The 23,462-nt window shown below is 35.7% G+C and overlaps 1 protein-coding gene across 5 annotated transcripts in view; it reads right to left on the reverse strand.

Moving 5' to 3' along the window:
- Positions 1-23,462, reverse strand: part of PHF14 (PHD finger protein 14) — a 211,420-nt gene that overhangs the window by 39,017 nt on the left and 148,941 nt on the right. Inside the window, exon 18 of one of the 5 annotated variants that reach the window (XM_020870090.2) lies at positions 2,492-2,548. The exons of the other annotated variants lie outside the window; for them this stretch is intronic. Within the exon in view, the coding sequence (XP_020725749.2) occupies positions 2,507-2,548 (42 nt within the window). The 3' untranslated portion in view covers positions 2,492-2,506. Of the gene's footprint in view, positions 1-2,491; positions 2,549-23,462 lie in introns of those variants that run through there. 5 annotated transcript variants of the gene reach the window in all.

The raw sequence follows: 23,462 nt of genomic DNA on the forward strand, positions 1-23,462 counted from the left end.
TTTACTCTGAGGACTATGTGTTGCTCTATCTAATCAATCACTGAGGACCCTTCCATAGTTTGAGTTGACTCATGATTCTGCAAAATGAGCTTAGACATTTATATTTTAGCACTAAACTTGTTTTTAATCACTAAGCAGATTTAATGGCAATATAAAATAATTTCTGAAGTGCTCAGTGATAGATTAGAAAATGACTGGAGAAAAAGTACTAACTGGCACTAACCTGGTCATAGCTCTGCCATTAACTACCTGAATAACCCTGAGATTCAATGAGATTACTTTTCTGTGTCTCACGTCCCTGTAAACTAAAGCACTTTAACCAGATCAATATTTTTCAAATTTTTTAATAATATAAGTGGTAGTAAAATCAATTTAGTGGAAAGTGCTCAGCATTTTTAGTGTAAGAAGAAAAGAACAAAAATTATCAGCATGCTTTTTGTAAAATTTTTAGGTTATATGTAACAAACTATATACAATAAATCTCTGACAAAAAAGCTCGTGAATCATTGGTCTGAATGGTATCTCCTCTTCTGACCCTTAACACCCCCTAGGACACCAAACAGAACTTCAGTGGTTACGAGTTCATGACAAGATATTTGTAACACTTTATGTTATGGTCTCCATCTAAACTCCCAACCTCTTGCTTGGTATTAAAAACGTATCAGCTAAAAAGACAACATTTTCTCCATTAAACTGCTTTTACTCCTTTGCCAAAGACTGGTTGATTATGTATGTGGTGGTGGTGGTTTAATCACTTAGTTGTGTCCAACTCTTGCAATCCCATGGACTATAGCCTGCCAGACTCCTCTGTCCATGGTATTTCCCAGGCATGAATACTGGGATGGGTTGCTATTTCCTTCTTCATGGAATGAAATCCTGCCACTTGCAAAAATATGGACATATCTTGAAGGTATTATGCTAAGTGAAACAAATCAGATTGATAAAAACAAATACTCATATCATTTCATTCATATATGTAATCTGAAAAAAATGAACAAACAAAATAAACTCAGAGACACTGAGATTTGTATCAAATGTGATAAAGGACAAGAATCTAAAATATACAAAGAACTCTAAAACTCAGCAATAAAAACAAAACCAAATTAAGATTCAGGCAAAAGATCTGGAGAGGGCTCACCAAAAAAGATATATAGGTAGAAAATAAGCATATGAAAGATGCTCAACATCTATGTCACAAGGGAACTGCAAATCAAAACAATAATGAAATATCGCTACATATTTATTAGAATTGCTAAAAGCTGAAACACTGATGGTACTAAATGCTAACAAACATGTGGAGCAATAAGAACTCTTATTTATTGTTGGTGGGAATGCAGGATGGTACAGTTACTTTGTAAGACAGTTTGGCAAAGCTTCTTACAAAACTAAATATACTTTTACCACATGATCCAATAACCATGCTCCCTGGTTCTTCTCAAATGAGTTTATGTCCACATAGAAACCCATACGTGTATGTCTATAGCAGCTTTACTCATAAATTCCAACACTTAGAAGCAACCAATACTGCTGTATATACAACAAACTAATTGTACTCATACACTTTCTCACCTTCAATAGGTGAGTGCATAAATGAACTGTGGTACATCCAAACATATTATATGATTCTGACTATATGACATTCTGGAAAAGGCAAAACTATGGAAATAGTAAAAAGATGTGTGGTTGCCCAAGATTTGGAAAAGGGAAGGAGGAGTAAACAGGTGGAGCATAATGGATTTTTCGGGTAATAAAACTATTCTGCATGATACTGTGATGATGGATATAATTCATTATACATATGTCGAAATGCACAGAATGTATAAAATCAAGAGTGAACACTAACATAAACTATGGATTTGGGGTGGTACTGATGTGCCAATGCAGGTTCATCGATGGTAATAAATGTACCACTAGATGTAGGATGTCACAAGTGGGGCAGGATGGTGGTTTATCTGTGGAAATAGGGAGTATACAGAAACTCTGTGCACTCCACTCAATTTTGCTGTGAACCTAAAATGTAAAGGATAAAAAAAGAAGAAAGAAAGAAAGAAGCTATCAAGCCATGAAAAAACATGGAGAAAACTTAAATATATATTACTAAGTGAAAGAAGCCAATGTGAAAAGCTATGTGCTATGTAATTCCAACTATATGACATTCTGGAAAAGGCATGATGACAGTATAAAGATTACCAGGATTTTAGGGGGAGGGCAGGAAGGGCAGATAGGTGGGACACAGGGGGTTTGCAGGGAAGTGAAACTATCCTCTATGATACTCTATACCCTATCATACATTTTCCAAAACCCATAGAATATACGACATAAAGAGTGAATCCTAATGTAAACTATAGACTTTAGTTAGTAACGATGTATCAATATTGGCTCATTAATTGTAACAAATGCACCACCCTAATACAAAATGTTTATAACAAGGGAAACTATTACTACAGTTTTACATATTAGAGTTGTAGGGACAGGAATGAGGGGCATATAGGGAACTCTGTACTTTTCACTCGATTTTTCTGTAAACCGAAAATGGCTCCAAAAAAGTCTATTTAAAAAAAAGCAAAAAGAAAAAAAAAATAAACATATTAGCATTTATTATTAGGACAATTACCACTTCTCAAGTTATTATGCAGTTTCCCTGTATAAACTATATATATATTCTTTCTTTCCCTGGATTCTCCCTATGCTGCTTCAAATACCAAAAAGGCCTTTGAGGTATGTTAGCACATGGTAGCATCTGTCTCTTAACATTAGGTTTAACTTGTGGAATTTGTGTACCATAAGATGGAGTTCAAAGTGTCAATTTCCAGATAAGATTTTAAAGGTCATTCTATAATTTGCTCTATTTCCTTATACAGTGCCGTGAAGCACATATGTTGAAATATACTGCCACCAGCTTGGGTCCTCAAGTGACTGATATACAGAGTTGCTCTGTCAACCTGTATTGACATGTTATTTCCATGAGAAATCAACTTGTGTTAGGTCAATAAAAATTTTGTATTCTTTTGGTGTGTCTATCCTGCTTTACATTCCTATCTTGGTTTGGTTTAGTCGCTGTCGTGTCTGACTCTTGCGGACCCCAAGGACAGTAGCCCACCAGGCTCCTCTGTCCATGGGATTCTCCAGGCAAGAATACTAGAGTGGGTTGCCATTTCCTTCTCCAGGGGATCTTCCCAACCCAGGAATCAAACGCAGGTCTCCTGCACTGCAGGCAGATTCTTTACCGACTGAACTACGAGAGAAGCCCACATCCAACCTAATTTTTGTAATTCCATTCAGATGACACATTATTCACAATCTTTTTTATTGTGAATCTTAAAAAATTTGTTTCTGAAAGCAATGTTTCTAGTCTTCTAATTCCCAGCAGTTTATCTATAACTTCTAATGGCATTTAACATTTTAAATCTTACATTAACACTTTAAATCTTATAATTACACTTATACATGTGTTATCTACTAGATGTGATATAACACATGTGATATAACATGTGTTATTCTACTAGAACATAATTTTTTAAGGGCCACATTTATGTCTGATTATTTTAGTATGTCTCAAGTACCTAGGAGAGCATGTGGCATACTTTCTGAATAGTATACAGATTTTTATTCAACAAAATGAGGTTCCTATTGCAGACATATTGGTAGGTCCATCAAGACAAAGAAGACATCTACATAAAGAAAAGAGTTACTGTTTCTTATCAAATGTTACACTTAAATATTTATACAAAATATTGAAATGGACATTTTCTTTCAGATTGTCTTTAAAATCTCAAAGAACTGATGTTCTTCATTCTGGAGGAGACAGTTTCCTTTTAACTTAAAACTGTATCTCTATTTCAAGGCAATTTACCATAATCAATAGGCACTTTAAAATGTTAACAGAAATGCTGACTGACCTAGACAGAAACAATTCTAAGAAAGGACAGTATTTTAAACTTGCTGAAGAGACATTCTTCTTTTCTGTCTCTTATTCTAGGTCTTTTCTGCATATTTGGGTCATCATTGGAAGAAATTTATGTTTCAGACATCCATTTATTGCTCAAAAAATAGCCTGGGCACCTAAGGCAAAAACTAGAATCTGTACCACTTCTACTGCTATTCAGCAAAATGAAAGTTTAAAAAATAATCTCAATAACAACAAACAGGAAACAAGCTAGCAGTGAAGCACTACCAGGAGTAATTTTAAATTTGTCTTTGAAAAAACCATGTGTAACATTCAGGTTCCTGTCTTAAACAATTATGAAAAAAATATTCTCTAAGAGTTTGCAATGTAGCTGGTAAGAAGAGCCAAGACATAAAAAGATGAATAACAATACAAAGAAACATCTACCAAATGTCAAATGAATAGTCTAGCAAAATGCAAAAGAGTTTTAGTTTAGTCCTAAAGAGTGCTTGGAAAATTAGGACTTAGCTGAATATTTCATTAAACAAACAAACATGACACTCTGATGATATCTGTAAAAGGGAGAGGGAAGGGAGTGGGGAGAGAGACAGTGAGACAGGAAAAGATATATATGGAATATTAGCATGAGGCCAGATTATAGATAGCCTTGAAAGTCCGGGATAAAACTCTGACATCTGTCAGAGTTTTCATTGTCCACACAATAAAGAGCTTCTTTGAGTTTTGCAATCTGGAAGGATAGGTAAAAAGTGATCTTTCAAAAGACTGATTGGAAAAACTGGTAGGGGGACTTGATGAAAACAGAAACTTATATTTTGAAGAGAAAGATTTTTGGAATAAAGAACAAAAGTAAGTGACATTTGTTTTTTTCTTCTGAAAAGAAAAAAAGAGATTGAGGTATTTTAAATAACAGAAGTTGAAGTAGAAAAAGTAACAAAAGCTTTCTAAGGTTGGGATGTGATAAGATAAGGTTATGGCCCCTTTTTCCTCAGTAAAGTAAGAGACAGAGTTATCTAGAAAAAAAGAGGGTGCTATAAATAAAACTAAGACTTGACATGTGTGGCAAATATTGGAAATAGCTGCTAAAGGAAATCTGATAAGGAACTCACAAAAAAAAGCAATGAGGCTTGGTTTAACTTAGGAACCATAAAATTTGTAGTGAATCTAAGTCTACAAATTCCTCCAGTTATTTTTAGGCAGAAGAGAGAAAACACACACACACACACACACATACACATAAGATGAAACAATACAGCGAATGCAGAGAAAGTTAATGAATTATAACAGAGGACTTTAATGTTTTTTAAAAGTATCCATTAAAATGCCAAATTATAGCTTCAAAAAGGAGAGGTAGATAAAATCAGAAAGAAGATGATGTTCTGGGGGTCTTGAGAAGACCTGAAGAAACTGGCATAAAGTGAAGTAGACGAATTAAGAAAAATGAATCATGGTTTTGAGTCATGATGGTTTGAGAATGAATTGACCTCACACAAAAGGACTAAAAAGTAAAGGGCAGGTGATATTTTATCTCTTGGTCTCTCAGAAAAAGTCTAAAATTTCATGTTTTAAAAATATTCACTGATAAAACACTTTAGAAAGTACTGTCTTCAAAGACTCACACATACAAAGATTCATCAAAGGAGAAGCTTGAAGAAAGAGGAAAAGTGAGATTGGAGAGTAAGGATTTCTTTAAAAGATGTATTCCATAGGAAGTCTCTATATGAGACAGTCTTTCTGAAAAGTATTCAGAGTGTTTGTTTCTTAGGAGTTCCAAGGACACTGAGATTGGTGGGAGATGCTTTTGAAGCGTATTCAGAGAACCTGTCCCCTCGGAGTTTTGAGGGACACGCAGATGAACTGGTGATGCATCTATCTAGTTGTAAAGGCAGAGCAGCAAAGATGCAGTGCTGCAGGGGGAATGACTGCTCTTCTTAGCTTACAGGAAAAATGAGAAAGACCCATGAAAGGGAGCAAGACTCTGTTGTTTAGAAAGGGATCTAGCCAAAGAGGGACGGCCTAGTGGGAGTGCGCCTATGCCAATCAGAGAGGAGCCAAAAGACTAAAGACTTAAAGACTTCCGAAAATGAGTTCGACGTAACCCACTGAAGAACACCTTTCTCACTTCAAGAAAACAGCAGTAGGGAAGCCCTAAGCAGTAAGGAGCCACTAACCTCACAAAAGGAAGCAGGCACAGGAGTCAAAGTCCAGGATGTGCCCTTTTCAAACTGTAGACTTCCCAGCTTGAAGCAGGCCTGGAGCTGGTGAGAGGAGAAATTCTGAACTGGTTGAGAGTCTGAAACCTTCACATTAAATTGGACTAGATTTTCTATATTAAAAAAGAGAACTATTAATAATACCTCAGAAGACTGGAAAAGCCACAAATCACCCAAAAAAAGAAAATTCAGAAGAGCTTGTTTAAAGGTACTGGAATGAAAAAAATCAAGTTGCTTTCTATGGGCATCTTGTTGAACTCAGGGACAAAATTTACTTGGATTGGACTAAAATGGAAAATCAACCTTTTAAAAATAGTAGTCTGGATAGTCCATCACACATTTAAGATAGAGAACATATATGACCATTTCTATTGTCTCCTTTTACATTCTTTATTTAATGTTGTTTAAAGGTGTCTATTTCAGACTGCAGGATTTCCGTGCCACAATCCCTCAAATTGCCATGGTGCATTATTTAAAAAGCAACTAATTCTTTTTGGCCTTCTTAGGGAGGTTCCTGCTGAGTTTTCCAGATTTGCTGGCATGTTGAGTGCAGCAAATTCACAGCAGAATCTTTCAGGTTTTGAAATAGCTCAACTGGAATTCTACCACCTCCACTTGTTCTGTACATAGTTATGCTTCCTAAGGCCCATTTGATTTCACATTCCAGGATGTCTGGCTCTGGGTGAGTGATCACACCATCGTGGTTATCTGGGTCTTGAAGATCTTCTCTGTATAGTTCTTCTACATATTCTACCACCTCTTCTTAATATCTTCTGCTTCTGTTAGGTGCATACCATTTCTGTCCTTTATTGTGCCCATCTTTGCATGAAATGTTCCCTTGGTATCTCTATTTTTCTTGAAGAGATCTCTAGTATTTCCCATTCTATTGTTTTCCTCCATTTGCTTGCATTGATCACGGAAGAAGACTTTCTTATGTCTCCTTGCTATTCTTTGGAACTCTGCATTCAAATGGGTGTATCTTTCCTTTTCTCCTTTGCCTTCAGCTTCTCTTCTTTTCTCAGCTATTTGTAAGGCCTCCTCAGACAGCCATTTTGCCTTTTTGTATTTCTTTTTCTTGGGGATGGTCTTGATCACTGCCTCTTGTACAATGTCACGAACCTCCGTCCATAGTTCTTCAGGCACTCTATCAGATCTAATCCCTTGAATCTATTTGTCACTTCCTGTATAATCATAAGGGATTTGATTTAGGTCATACCTGAATGGTCTAGTGGTTTTCCCTACTTTCTTCAATTTAAGTCTGAATTTGGCAACAAGGAGTTTATGATCTGAGCCACAGTCAGTTCCCGGTCTTGTTTTTGTTGACTATATATAGCTTCTCCATCTTTGGCTGCAAAGAATATAAGCAATCCGATTTTGGTACTGACCATCTGGTGATGTCCATGTGTAGTCTTCACTTGTGTTGTTGGAAGAGGGTGTTCGTTACGACCAGCGCATTCTCTTGGCAAAACCCTGTTAGTCTTTGACCTGCTTCATTCTGTACACCAAGGCCAAATTTGCCTGTTACTCCAGGTATCTCTTGACTTCCTACTTTTGCATTCCAGTCCCCTATAATGAAAAGGACATCTTTTTTGGGTGTTTGTTCTAGAAGGTCTTGTAGGACTTCATAGAATCATTCAACTTCAGCTTCTTCAGCATTACTGGTTAGAGCATAGACTTGGATTACTGTGATACTGAATGGTTTGCCTTGGAAATGAACAGAGGAAAACTCAGCAGTGGCCACAGAACTGGAAAAGGTCAGTTTTCATTCCAATCCCAAAGAAAGGCAATGCCAAAGAATGTTCAAACTACTGCACAATAGCACTCATATCACATACTAGCAAGGTAATGCTCAAAATTCATCAAGTCAGGCTTCAACAGTACGTGAACAGTGAACTTCCAGATGTTCAAGTTGCATTTAGGAAAGGCAGAGAAACCAGAGATCAAATTGCTAAAATCCGTTGGAACATCGAAAAAGCAACAGAGTTCAGAAAACCATCTACTTCTGCTTTATTGAATATGCCAAAGCCTTTGACTGTGTGAATCACAACAAACTGTGGAAAATTCTTCAAGAGATGGGAATACCAGACCACCTGACTTGTCTCCTGAGAAACCTGTGTGCAGGTCAAGAAGCGACAGTTAGAACTGGACATAGAACAACAGTCTGGTTCCAAATCGGGAAAGGAGTAGGTCAAGACTGTATATTGTCACCCAGCTTATTCAATTATATGCAGAGTACATCATAAGAAATGCCAGGCTGGATGAACCACAAGCTGGAATCAATATTGTTGGGAGAAATATAAATAACCTCAGATACGCAGATGACACCACCCTTATGGCAGAAAGCGAAGAAGAACTAAAGAGCCTCTTGATGAAAGTGAAAGTGGAGAGTGAAAAAGTTGGCTTAAAACTCAACATTCAGAAAACTAAGATCATGGCATCTGGTCCCATCACTTCATGTCAAATAGATGGGGAAACAGTGGAAACAGTGGCTGACTTTATTTTTCTGGGCTCCAAACTCACTGCAGATGGTGACTGCAGCCATGAAATTAAAAGATGCTTACTCCTTGGAAGGAAAGTTATGACCAACCTAGACAGCATATTAAAAATCAGAGACATTACTTTGTCAACAAAGATCTGTCTAGTCAAAGCTATGATTTTTCCAGTAGTCATGTATGGGTGTGAGAGTTGGACTATAAAGAAAGCTGAGCACTGAAGAATTGATGCTTTTGAACTGTGGTGTTAGAGAAGACTCTTGAGAGTCCTGTGGACTTCAAGGAGAGCAAACCTGTCAATCCTAAAGGAAATCCTGAATATTCATTGGAAGGACTGATGCTGAAGCTGAAGTGCCAATACTTTGGCCACCTGATGTGAAGAACAGGCTCATTGGAAAAGACCCTGACGCTGGGAAAGATTTAAGGCAGGAGAAGAAGCGGATGGCAGAGGATGAGATGGTGGGATGGCATCACTGATTCTATGGACATGAGCTTGAGCAAGCTATGGGAGTTGGTGATGGACAGGGAAGCCTGGTGTCCTGCAGTCATGGGGTTGCAAATAGTTGGACACAACTGAGCGACTGAACTGACTGAGGGAGGTTTCTATCTTATGGAAGCTTTTTACTGATGAAGGAACATAATACAGTTGCTAAATATATAGAATGTCATGTTTCCAAATGCTGCTTTCTCTAAGTCTGGGAAAAACAAGAAGAGGTTAAAGACTACGAAAAAAGAGAAAACTGGAGGATTTGGGAACCGTAGCCATGAATAAACAAAGTTTATCTCATAGCAAAAATTAGATCGTGAGTAGCAGAACTCAAAAAGAAGCAGTCAAAGAGAAATGGAGAATAAGATTGTACTTAATATAGTATTTATGCAGTATACAGGGTAAAGCTTCCACATCCTCACTAAATGTCACAGGGAAAGGGTTGGAAGGTGTCTAAATTATATACCACTTTGTCTTCTTTAAAAGAGAAAAGAAAACTTTCTAAAAATACCTACTTCACTCATAATCCTAAAATGGCATGAAGAGATAAATTGACTAATGGTAAGTAAACTAATGACTGGATCCTGAAATAAAGTTTGAATTTAGTTATTAAGTAACAATTTTTTTCTTGAAACTGTTGCATTAAAATAAGAAAATAATGCTGAAACATCTCAAGTTCATGATTTGCTAGACTATATATCTTAGCATATTATATTATATTTATTACTATATATCCTCTTATTATCTATGTATCTTATTGGCTTCCCTGGTGGCTCATATGGTAAAGTATCTACCGGCAACACAGGAAACTCAGGTTCGAACCCTGAGTTGGGAAAATCCTCTGGAGAAGGAAATGGCAACCCACTCCAGCATTCTTGCCTGGAGAATTCCATGGACAGAGGAGCCTGGCAGGTTACACATTCCATAGGGTCACAAAGAGTCAGACACCACTGAGTGACTAATGTACACACACACACATCCTATATATCTATGCTTCAGAAACTGGATCACAAATATCTGCTAATCTATATTTTAAAAACAGAATTTTAGAATACTATTTTTGTTTTTAGAAGTTGAAAAAATAGTCCAGTCCCTCAGGAACCCAAAAGTGAACTGAAAAAAATGCTCTGATGCATTTTGAACTTTTCAAAGTGATTCTTAAAATTTTTTAACCTCTATAGGAATATCTTAAAGAGTTTTCAAACCAGCGAAGCAGATAATCATTTGTAGCCATTATCGAAGGTACATTTAACAAAAAACCAACTTAACTTCAATGACAATATAACACTGCAACATAAACCTTTAAGAAACCTTCAGAGAAAACATTAAAATAGATTGCATCTTAGGTGACCAGAGTTTAAATTCAGCATATGAATATGGTCCAAAGGAAAAAAGAGAACAATTTATTAAAGCTAGCTAAACCTGTAGAAGTCTGAAATCACAAAAGAAAGTAGATGGCTGAGCTAGATCACAGGTCAAGATACAGTGGAATAAAAAGCTACATAGATGGATCTTTATCTGTCAAGAAGAAATGAAACATTTTTAAACTTTTTCTAGATGAGGTAACAATTTCATACTCCTTGGTTAAAGAACAACAAAAGAATTAACAAAAGAACTAACCCATATGAGTCTAAACTGCATAATAAATAGTTTTGATCCAGCAACAAACAAAGGTATTTGCTTTTGAATAAGATCTTTCACTGTAAAATTACACTAACATTGAAAAAACACAGAAAATCTTCCAGTTTATACATAAAGTGGCTGACATGGTACAAATCCAAATATTCTTAAACTATCTCTGCAAAAAGACTGCACGTGGTGGGTTTTAGGTTCTCTTTACAGTACAGACTTTCAAACTTTTACATCTCGTGACAAACATTAGGCAGCAATACCTGACTCAGCTAAAACACAGCACTTAGTGCCTAGTAAAAATTTTTTTACTTTAGATCCCTTCCCTCACCTCCCTCCAACTACAATAGATTAGATTCTGCCAGGACAACATAAATCATCTATGTTGTCAAGCGGCGGCTCCCTAAACATAGACACTTATTTCACTGAATTTTATAACGACAGGGCCTTGAGGAATTATAGTCCATCTTTTAATAGCTTATAGGGGGAACATCCTTAATTGATTTATTTAAGAATTACCTTTAGTCTCCTATTCATTAAAAAGATCGGAACAGATCCTATTTAACAAACACTTCTCCTTTTCCTATTACTAGCAGTGTTTACTTGTAAAAGAAAAATTAACTGAGTTTCTATATGATGAAAATCTAAAGTGGCTTCAGGACAAAATCTAATTTGAGAACCTCTTGCAACAAGGAATAGAGAATCAAATTTCTAAAACAAGGCTTTGAATCAGGCAGATCTGGGTTTGAATCACTGTTATACCGCATATTTGCTGTGTAAAACTTAACTTCTTTGAACCTCATCTTTTTTAATCTACAAAAAGGAGATAAAAATAGTAGCTACCATAAAACCAGTAATATACCATATAGTGAGGATTAAATGAGATTATACATTTTAAGTGCTTACATAATGCTAGGCACATAGAGGTACTCAAGGAATGTTAATCACTAATATTATTACTAGTAGGGTTCTTTCTTATTTTTAAAATGCTCATTTTTTTTGATCCAGAAACTACACCAAGAGTCTATCTGAGTAAAGAATATTGTACAGTACTTTAAAAATCTCATTAGAAAAGAGTATTTAACACTATGGGAAATTGTCATATAATGCAGTTACAAGAAGCAAAAAGTATATAATAGAATGTACAGTGTAATTGTAATTTTTAGGGAGTAGGTTGAGATAGAATATACCACAGAAACATGAGCAGAAATGGAATTACATTTAGGTACTATAAACTGCAGGTAATTTTTAATATTTTTCTTTATGTTTTTAAAATTTTCCAAATATTCTATAATAACCATGCATTACATCTCTAAAAAATTTTTTAAAAACACACAATAAGATATGTGATTTTTTTTTCTGACTTCAATTTCTCCAGAAAAGTTGAGTCAGAAAATAAAAAAGGGGAAAAAAAAGTAAGAAGCATGAAGTTTTTAAAGCAAGATTTATATAAAGGATATATTAGTTTTATTACACTAAAAATTTGCTGTTTTGAATTACTACTCTCTAGCTTTAAAGTTAAACAAAACTCAAATGGAGCCTGACACCTTAATTATAGAGTATTTAACCATATCTTCACACTAATATTTCACCTGGAGATCAAGTTGTGTATTCTAGTTAAGCATATACTATTCAAGCTTCATAGTAAATGGAGACTATAGGATAATGGAAATGGCCAAATAAAACTTATTTTTTGTAAATGTAATGTAAATTTATCATTATATTAGTCTTAATTATTAGACTAAAAGGTAATATTTTAAAAGATAGAAATTTTCTCTCTCTTGATTAACATTTACTCAGAGAAAGTAAGTAGATGGATCATTAATCTTAAGTCCCAGGTATTCCTGTAGCAAAACTGGTATGGTAGTGACCCTTAGGTATGGATGCTGTCACCTGCAGAGTGAGAAAAGACAGTGAGAACAGACAAAGGAAGCTTATCAAAAGGCAAAAAAAAAAAAAAAAATCTGATAAAAGGGAGAAAACCGGAAGAAAACAGGTTCACTGAAGGCAAAGATGTGTGTGCATAGTCGCTCAGTCATGTCCAACTTTGCGACCCCACGGGCTGTAGCACACCAGGCTCCTCTGTCCATGGGGATTCTCCAAGGCAAGAATACTAGAGTGGGTTGCCATGCCTTCCTCCAGAGGATCTTCCCAACCGAGGTTTCAAACCCGGGGCTCCCACATTGCAGATGGATTCTCTACTGTCTGAGCTACCAGGGAAGCACGGAGGCAAGGAAGGAGTTTGTAAAAAGGCAGTACAACAGCATCAACAGCTATATAAAAGCAGAAAACACATGAAGCTGAGTAACAGGAAGACTGATGGGGACACAGAGAATCTATCGCTCAGAGAAGATCTCTGAGATACTGCTGGACAATTCCAGAATGAGGAAAGAAGAAAGGGAATATTAGCAAACCAGAGATACTACAGGACTGAACCTGACTCAGTCCACCTTGAACTTGCTTGTCATGTTGAAAGAAAGTCCCATTAGAGAAGAATCAAGTCTAAGAATGAATGATATTCTGTAGGTACAATAAGTGAATACTTCAGTTAGAAACAAAACTGTGTGTAAGGAATTTAAAAGAAATTAGGGTCAAAGAAGGTTCTTTGCCCATAGGTTCTTAAACATTAGGAAGTATAATTATCACCTGTAGTGCTTATAATAATGCTGATTACTGGGCAGCATTCCAGGAATATTGACTTAGTAGATCTGCACGGGCCCTCCATACTGCCTATTTAACAGTACTTTGAAAGTGAAAGTGAAAGTCGCTCAGTCGTGTCCGACTCTTTGTGACCCCATGCAGTCCACAGAATTCTTCAGGCCAGAATACTGGAGTGGGTAGCCCATTCCCATCTTCAGGGGATCTTCCCAACCCAGGGATCCAACCCAGGTCTCCCACATTGCAGGCGGATTCTTTACCAGCTGAGTCACAGAGAAGCCCAAGAATACTGGAGTGGGTAGCCGATTCTTTACCAACTGAGCTATCACGGAAGCCCTAACAGTGCTTTAAGATAACCCTAATCCAGGTGTTTGTAGGCTATACTTTGAAGAGAAATCACTGAAATTTGGGCTAGGTAGATTGACAAGTGATGAGAAATCTCAAATTATAATATCAAAATCAGAAGTTCAAGAATTTTTTAAAAAGAATAGCATATTTGATATTCCCAGAAGAGGTATTCAACTTTTCAAGTTACATGAAGATAAACAAATACAGAAATTTATATACTATGATTAAGGATGTCTATTACTAATGGTTTCTTCCACTGAGAATCAGGGGAGCAGGTGGCAGAAAGAGGAAGGTATGAGGTGTCAAGAAAGGGTTCTTAGGAACTTACCTGTATAAATCATTGCCCTTTAACTCAAACACATAAAGCATGTATTAAGATTCTACCTTTTTGAAAGAAAAGCATTAGCAGTATCTGAGAGTGAGTGCAAATTTACCTATTTACTTCATGGGAAGCTTTCTTTTGGCACAAATGTTTGTGAGACATATTGAAGGCACACAATCATTTTATGGAATTCTAAATGTATTTACAGTTTCCCTAAAAGGTAATAACCTTAATTTCTAGGTACCACAAGCAATGTAAAAATGCTGGCCCAGAACTCCCCACATTTCCATCCTTAAAGGTATTCCAATATGAAAAAAGGGTATGTTGCTGATATATGCCTGTCCCTGATGCTTCAGATGGTAAAGAAACTCCCTGAAACTTGAGAGATCCAGCTTTGATCCCTGGGTCAGGAAGATCCAGTGGAGAAGGAAATGGCAACCCACTCCAGTATTCTTGACTGGATAATCCCATGGACAGAGGAGCCTGGTGAGCCACAGTCCATAGGATTGTAAAGAGTCAGACATGACTGAGCGACTAACATTTTCACTTTCTTTATTTCTCTAAAAGCTATTTGTTAGGCTTGATGAGTCTTTTGTTATCAAACCACATACACCTTGATAAAGTAAATTCATAAGTTATCTTACAACTATCTTCAGTAGTTTGCTACTTTTACATTTTACGTACTTTTTACTTTCATCTCAGTTTCAAGTTTATAGGTTTCATGACCTTGACATGGAAACAATATTCCTCCAGTCTATGGAAAATTTCTTTAATATTTCTTTACCTATTAACAAAACATGTCTTCAGTTAAAAACACTTTTCCCTAAAAGGGAACTCTTGCCTATATCAGTTATGTCTTAGACATGACCTTACTCTATTTAGTGTAGAACTCTGAGACAAGAAAGATTTTTTGCTGGGAGCCAGCACACGAGATCCCACCCATGACAAGGTCATGAGGAGAAGACCTTGACAAGCAAGGCAAATCAGGACTTCAGAGGTTTCGAAAAGCTGCCCCGGCGCTCACCTTGAAGATGATATCTATCTTTCTGATGCTTGCTACATTAGACTACTCCCTAATTTCTGTGACACAGGTAGAAGGCCTTCCCCGATCTCTCTCCAAACAGAATCACCTTAGAACTTTAATCAGTATGTCCTCTGGACGGTGGTATCCTGTAACATTATCCAGGATGAAAGGAGTGTTTCAATTTAGACCCCTTTGCTGGCATTCTAGCCTGCTTGACAAATGCGTACTAATGCACATGACTGCTCACAACACCTTAATCATGAACAGCATAAAGAACCTGGTCACACAAAAGGCCCTAATAGGCATGGAGACCTTCGGGGAGTGAGGAAGCCCTATGAGAGAACACAAAAAATATTATTCTAAAAGTGGTTATTGGGTCAACGCTTGCTTGCTGTTTTTGCTCTTAATGTGCTGAGGTTGTGCAGTGGAAACTATTGTCAATATAGTTAAAGATTCAGAAAAATAAGAGTTTAGCCCTAGTGTGGAAGCAATAAGATAATTGTTAATTTTAACCAGGGATGCTAAACAGTGGCTGCCTCACCGGAGCTGCAGAGTCTTTGTGTGGTAAACCTTTTAGATAAATTTAACTGATAACTTCTGCAAAAAGGACTGACCTTTGTGTTAACAGGATTGTATTTCTACTATGTTGCAACCTGCTGTACCATGAAACTGCAACTTTTCTGTTTATTGTTAAGCTCAAGGCAAAATGGAACAATAAAGAATAGATTACGGAAAACAGCTTTGCATTCATCTAGGTCATAAAATGTCAATAGGCCCCAAGGCCAGAAGATAATGTACAAAACTCTCATAAACAAAGAAGTATGCAGAAAACACCCTGGTTTCCTGAAGGACAAGCTGATGTAATGTTAAACTAACTCTGTGTGCTTATCTTCCCCTTAGAAATGTACTAACTTAGGGTATAAAAGCTACAGTGAAAAATAAAGCTCCACCAGACCTTGCTGCACACCCCAGTCTGGTGTCTCTCTCTCTCTCTCTCACCGACGCCGTTTATCCTGAGGGTACCCCTGGTGGAATGTGTAAAGATAAAATATAAAACACAGCAAACTGCTCTTCAGATTACTTAGAAAAACATTTTACATTTGAAAAATCAGAACATTATCACTAATTTTGAACCCTTTCTCCACAGCTAAAATGACTGCTTATTTTTAAGAATGAGAAGACGTGTTATTTACTGACCACATACACCTTGATAAAGTAAATTCTAAATATTGCCATTAAACTTTTCACAAATGAGCAACCTGAAACTCACATAAGTGAAGCAACTTGCTGAAGGTCACAAACACTGTAAATAGTTAGTAATAATATCTGAACTCAGTTTGCTTCTTTTAAAAGTTCATAAAGCTCTTACTCTACATCACGCTGCATACTTCAACTTTCTGTACACTTTAAATTACTCTACTTTCTTACTCAACAATGACTCAGTTTATATCTCAAAACCTCATGGCAAATTTTTATGGAACAAAGAAAATTTATCAGTTAAAGAAACAAACTACTTACAGATACACATTCTAATTTTAGCAATGTCAAAAATGAGTGTGTTAACTTTGGCTTCCTCAGGGTATGTGCAATAGAGACATAGACATAGAAAACAGACTATGGATATGGGGTAGTGGGAGGAAGAAGACAGTGGGACTTGGGAGACGGGGAGAGACAGGGACAGTAGGAGGCAGGGAGAGAGTAACATGGAAACATATGCACTACCATACGCAAAACAGACAGCCAATGGGAATTTGCTGTACGACTCAAGGAACTCAAACCAGGTCTCTGTAACAACCTAGATGTGTGGGATGGGGAGGAAGGTGGGAGGGAAGGGAGGAGACATAGGTAGCTTATGGCTGATTCATGCTGATGTTTCACAGAAACCATACAATATTGTAAAGCAATTATCCTTCAATTAAAAATAGATAAATTTAATTTTTAAAAATGAGTGTTAAAATGTAAAATAGCAAATGTAACATAGCACACTATCCCCTAATTTTTAGTTTCTTTTTAATCTTGATAGGATTCTAGCAGAAAATCAAGATTAGAATGCTTAAATATATTTGATATCAGAACTCAATTTCATTAGCTATCAGAGTTCATACATTTAATTATCTTCAGTCAGTTCAGTCGCTCAGTCATGTCTGACTCTTTGTGACCCCATGGACTTCAGCATGCCAGGCTTCCCTTAATTCTCTAAGCTTAAATTTAAAGAAGTCTAAGTTTTATGCAAAAAGTTACTTCTGAAACCACAATACATAGGTTAGAAAGACAATTCTTCAAGAAATAAGTAATTCTATAAAATGATGAAATGGTAAAACTAAATGCTTAAATTAGAAGAAAGTAACTATATAACTATATGTACATCTAGAATACATGATCTCTGTTTTTTGAAGCTAGAATTTAAGGCTTTCCTATTATTTAGGAGTTCCTCTCACAATTCTGAGAATGGGCTTGCTTAATTCAATCAAGACCATCAGTTTGCAATGAACAATGTCTTTCACACTCACATTACATATGAATACCAGAATAATAAGTTTACATTATTAATACATTTTGCATTCCTCCTTGGTATATTATATAACCCCAAATTAATGTTACAAATGCTGGCTAGTAAGGTAAAAATATTCTTACTAACTTTTTAAAAGTTGTAATGAAATATCCTTCAGCTTAGCCACCAGATTTTTAGTAGGTAACTTTTCCTCCAAAATAAAAACTAATTTTCTTGAAACCAAAGGATAGAATGAAGTCAGTGATCTCTAAATGATACTCCTATATATGGCACCCTACTGTACTTTATTTATCTTGGTTGATTCAGTTTCTCATCATACGGTATTCCACAGCAGGGTTCACAGCATGTTATGAAAACATACCAAGCCCACATACCATCTGAATAAGAAAATGACTTGGTTTTCCCAGTTTGTAGAATGCATAACTTAAAAGGTGATTTAGTTTTTTCAATTTTTCAAAATATTGAGAGAAAACATTTGTGTATTTTAGAGGTTCCAACATTTTCTTTCTCTGTAAATATGATGCTGAGATATAAAAAATGTATGTCATAAAAACTAACAATTTTTACCAGAGGAAAGAAATCCTATTTTTGAAAAGGTTCTTAAGGAATACCAGACCATAACTTATTGGGCTATGCCAATGTGATTCATGTGTACTGCAGAGTTCACATGAAAATTATCCTAGATTACAGAATTAACAGATCAGTGTAGATTCCAATTCTGTTATAAAGAATAACCATAAACAATCTGTTTTGGTGCAAATTGTTACTTGATAAAAATATTATCTGGAGATAGGGTTCACGTCTAAGACAGTTAAGTAAACAACTTTTCTGAGCAGGCAATAATGACCAATAAAATGTTCAGTTCAGTATGTAGATGTTCAATTCAAACAAAGCACACTACTGCAGTTGGTATTGTGCTTAAAAAACTAGTGTGTTTTATTTGTTTAAATTGAATATTTATATAATGAACTGAACTTTTTATTGATCATTATTGCTGGCTCAAAAAGCTATTTACTTGATTGTCCTAGCCATGCTTCTGAACCCTATCTTCAGGTAATATTTTTACCAAGTAAAATTTTTCAGCAAAACAAAGGTTGTTAATGCCCTGGTGGCTCAGAGAGTAAAGAATTTGCCTGCAATGCAGGAGACCTGGGTTTGATCCCTGGATCTGGAAGATCCCCTGGAGAAGGGATTGGCTACCCACTCCAATATTCTTGCCTGGAAAATGCCATGGACAGAGGAACCTGGCAGGCTACAGTTCAGGGGGTCGCAAATAGTTGGAGATGACTGACTGAACAACTTTCACTTTCACTTTTTACCAACTAGAGTTAGAATTGTTCATGGTTATTACTTTTTATCGAAATCACAAAACACTGCTACTAGTCACAGAGTACTTGATAAAAATATTATCTTGAGCACTCTGTTATAAATTAAGACTTAAAAGACATTTACACAATTATGCCTGCCAGGGAAAATTCTAGAGTAACCAGCAACTGCCTGAATTTAGCCTAGGTTAAGGTACAAGATCTACTGGAGGTGTGTGGAAATCTAGCAAAGAGGAAATCTGAAGTTTAAATATTTAACTCTAGCTATCATGAAGGATAAGCACACCAGTTTTCATTCTCAGACTTTTAGTAAGTCTACAAACTACCAGATTTGTTCTATGTGATTCTAATTAAGGATACTATGTAAACAACTTTTCTCTAGACTTTACATAACTGTAACAGTAAAAAGGAAAATCAAAACTCAGGAAAGTTTGATAAAACATATTATTATAACCACTAACGTCATACAAGTTCTAGAAGAATACTGAATTAAGACGGCTAAGTGGTATAAGTTTTACCTGAAAATGACTTATCTGTCAACTGTACTAAATTTAGAAACTTAAAATCTAACCTAATGCCAGATAAAATCCCAGAGGTCAAATGAATAGCAAAAATATTAAAAAGTCCTCTTTTATGGGTCAGTTATACAATTCAAATTTAGAAGAACTTCAAAGGATAACTCATTTTAATTTTATATTTTTCATAAATCTTCATAATACATAAAGTTCAGACATTCAATTTCCAATACCACCAGGTTCAATTAAATGTGCTTGTTTAATGTATTGTGGCAAGATACTCCTTGGAGAGATTGTTCTGTGCAGTTCTTAAAGAAGCAAAATTCTCAATGACTATTTTATTTGCTAATAAATATTCAATATGTCATTTTGACACAAGAATTTCAGTTATAGAACTCTAGCTGCTCAATGCAAAAAAAATGGAAAATGAAACAAAAATTGAAAAAAAAGCTTACTTCCCTACTCAGGGATTTCTAACACAAACGATTATCAAAAAGTACCACACTTGCCTGAGCTATTGTGTCATGAATTTGCAGTTCCAGAAAATCTTCCATATGGATTTAGTTGAGATTTTTATGCATATGAATTCAACTTATTACCACTAAAAAGAGTACTAGAATGATGAAATAAGAGTGAACCAAATGGAAGTCTCAAGCTAAGACAGCTCACTTTGTAGTATTCGGTAATGATCTGCCATGATCATCTGTGATCTACCCTTTGGCTTTTCACAAAACACAGCATGAACAGGGATCAAAAGCTAGAATCATAACTGGCACAGTCACTGTAAAATATATGATGTGTATTTAAATTTTCAGTGGCACTTGTGAATATATATCACTTCTATAAATATTCTTTCAATAGGATTTTATTCATGATCATTTAACCATATCAAAATATCCTCATTTGGGTGTTTCAGTACAAAGCAGTTGTTGAGATCTATATCAAGTATACCCTAAAAAAGAGAGACTAGTGAATTGTGCCCTATATTAACATGGAATAAGAGGGAGAGGGCTCAAATAAATACAATTAGAAATGAAAAAGGAGAAGTTACAGTGGACACCACTGAAATACAAAGGATTGTAAGAGACTACAAAAAGCAACTATATGCTAATAAAATGGGCAACCTAGCAAAAATGGACAAATTCTCATAAAGGTATAGTCTCCTAAGACTAAACCAGGAAGAAATAGAAAAGAAAATATGAACAGGCCAATCATAAATACTGATATTGAAACTGCCATTAAAAAACTCCCAACAGACAAAGCCCTAGACCTGATGGCTTCACGGATGAATTCTATCAAACATTTAAAGAAGAATTAACCTATCCTTCTGAAACTCTTTCAGAAAACTGCAGAGGAAGGAACACTCCCAAACTCATTCTAGGAGGCCATCATTACCCTGATACCAAAATTGGACAGAGATATCACAAAAAAATAAAATTACAGACCAATATCACTGATGAACATAGACGCAAAACTCCTCAACAAAATACTAGCAAACCAAATGCAACGATACATTAAAAGGATCATATACCATGATCAAGTAGGCTTTATCCCAGGGATACAAGGATTTTTCAATATCCGCAAATCAATTCGTGTGAATACCACATCAACAAATTTAAAAATAAAAGCAATAACAGTAGAGAAAAGGAGCAAAGAAAAACTGGAGATATATTTAAGGAAACACCTGTATAAGATTCTGTGACTAGCAAATGTACAAGCTAGTCCTTATACAAGCAAGTGTCTGTCTATTTGGGACAGGATGAAGAAAACTTGAAGATGAATCCAGGTATTTGGCTAGGGAGAATGGATGGAAGTAAGGATGGAAGAAAAAATAAAAGATGGGTGAGGCAGAGGAGTAAGAACAAAATGCATTGATTTTCCAGATACAGCATTCAACGGCAACAGTATTTTCACAACATAGCAAAGCACAAGGGAAAAAACCTAATGCTGGTGATCGGTAGGAAAGAACTAGCCCCACTGAACACAAACACGTCACATTGTCTTGGATAGCTACTGCCTTAGTTAAGTAACTTTGAAGCATAGTCTGTAGGAGAAAATGTTTTGTGCATGTGTTTGTATGTATGTGTATAGATTTGTCTCTCCATGTGTGTTACATGTAATGTTTATATCTGAGCCCTTGTTGCTGGTCATTTTTTCATGAAACTTAATGATTACCTATGGGCTTCCCTGGTAGCACAGACAGTAAGGAATCTGCCTGCAATGAGGGAAACCTGGCTTCGATCCCTGGGTTGGGAAGATCCCTTGGAGAAGGAAACGGCACCCTCCTCCAGTATTCTTGCCTGGAGAATCCCATGGACAAAGGTGCCTGGCAGGCTATAGTCCATGGGGTCGCAAAGAGTCAGACACGACTGAAGCAACTTAGTAGCAGCAGTGACTACCTAGATATGAAGGACTGATAAGGCAGAGACAGTCTTATATCATACTTTGTGGGTTTGGATAGAATAAAAGTAATTTTATATACAAATATTGAATCATTATGTTGTATATCTGAAACTAACATAATGTAAGTCAATTATATCTCAGTTAAAAATCATTCTGTTAGGTAAACTGTTATTAATATCATTAATTATATATTATTATTAATTTAATATACTTAGGTATATTTTCTTTCATGAGCTAGAGCTTTATATCATGGATTGAGATATGATGAATCTTGTTAGACTTTTGTGTTTACATAATTTCATTTCTGTAATTTCTATAATTAAAAGCAATAGGCAGGATTAGTGACAGAAGATTTTTGGTCTCATAGAGCTTACAGAAAAAAAACCCATACTTCAAAGACAAAGTCATATATAAATACATTATGCTGCTCAGAGTATGCATGGCAGTATTTTAGAGCTTCTACTAGTATGCAAAATTTGGAGACAATGTTTTAACAGTGAAATAATGTTTAAAGTGCAATGCATTTTCAACTACACACCCATACTTTACACAATTATTATAATAATAAAGTTAAGACTTATTGGATTAATAATCCTATCATATATATGTATTTATGGCAATTAACAATTTTATATTCACTTGCCCACACCTAAATTTATTGGCAACTGATTCCTTTTTCCTGGTAATACCTATTTCTATCTTAGCTTTTCATATCATTATAATATATGAACATGGCAAAAATACCTAGTATTACCTAAAAAATATCATTCCACCAAAGCCAACAGAGGAGAATAAAGGCCAAGCAAAACATGTTAACTTTTATTCTGGATTTCTTTTAGGCCCCCAAATGATTCTAACATCTTGACAGTTGTTAATACACTGCTCTCTTAATCTGAGAGTTTCTGCAGCAATTTACTGAATTGTAAACCTGACATTATCTATCAATGTTTTCTTCTTGGAACCCAATACTAGTTCGCACCTTACAAGAGAAAATGTAAACAGAAATTTACTACCTGCTGGTCAGGAATGAAAGTTTTCAAAGTGAGCAAAAACAGAGCTGATTTAACACAAGCATCCAAAGGGATGAATTAGGCTTCCCTGGTGGTGCTAGTAGTAAAGAATCCCCCTGTGAATGCTGGAAACATAAGAGATGCCGGTTCGATCCCTGGGTCGGGAAGATCCCCTGGAGAAGGGGATAGCAACCCACTCCAGTATTCTTGGTGGACGAATTCCATGGACAGAGGCTAAAGTCCATGAAATTCCCATAGATTTGGACACGACTGAGCAACTAACACTAACACAACTTTCAGCTTAATTATTACATTGCTTGATTTTTCATAGGAAAAAGTAGAAGTATGCAATATTAATCTTGATATGATAAAAATACAAATCCATTTCACTGCTGTAATTTTTACAATAAACTGCTGTGACATTCAGCAGTGAGATACCATATTTAGATGAAATTTTGAAATGCTGGCTGTTTACATCTGGTTTTCGTTCAATCACAGGTCAGAGTACAGCAAATACAATGCAACTTTTCTAACAATGTATCTTACTAATAGATTTCCATTCAGATTCCAAAGATCTTATTCTCTCAAACAGAGGGGAAAAACAAAACACGGAAACAACT

Source organism: Odocoileus virginianus, chromosome 1 (genome assembly GCF_023699985.2).
Source record: "Odocoileus virginianus isolate 20LAN1187 ecotype Illinois chromosome 1, Ovbor_1.2, whole genome shotgun sequence".
NCBI lineage: Eukaryota > Metazoa > Chordata > Mammalia > Artiodactyla > Cervidae > Odocoileus > Odocoileus virginianus.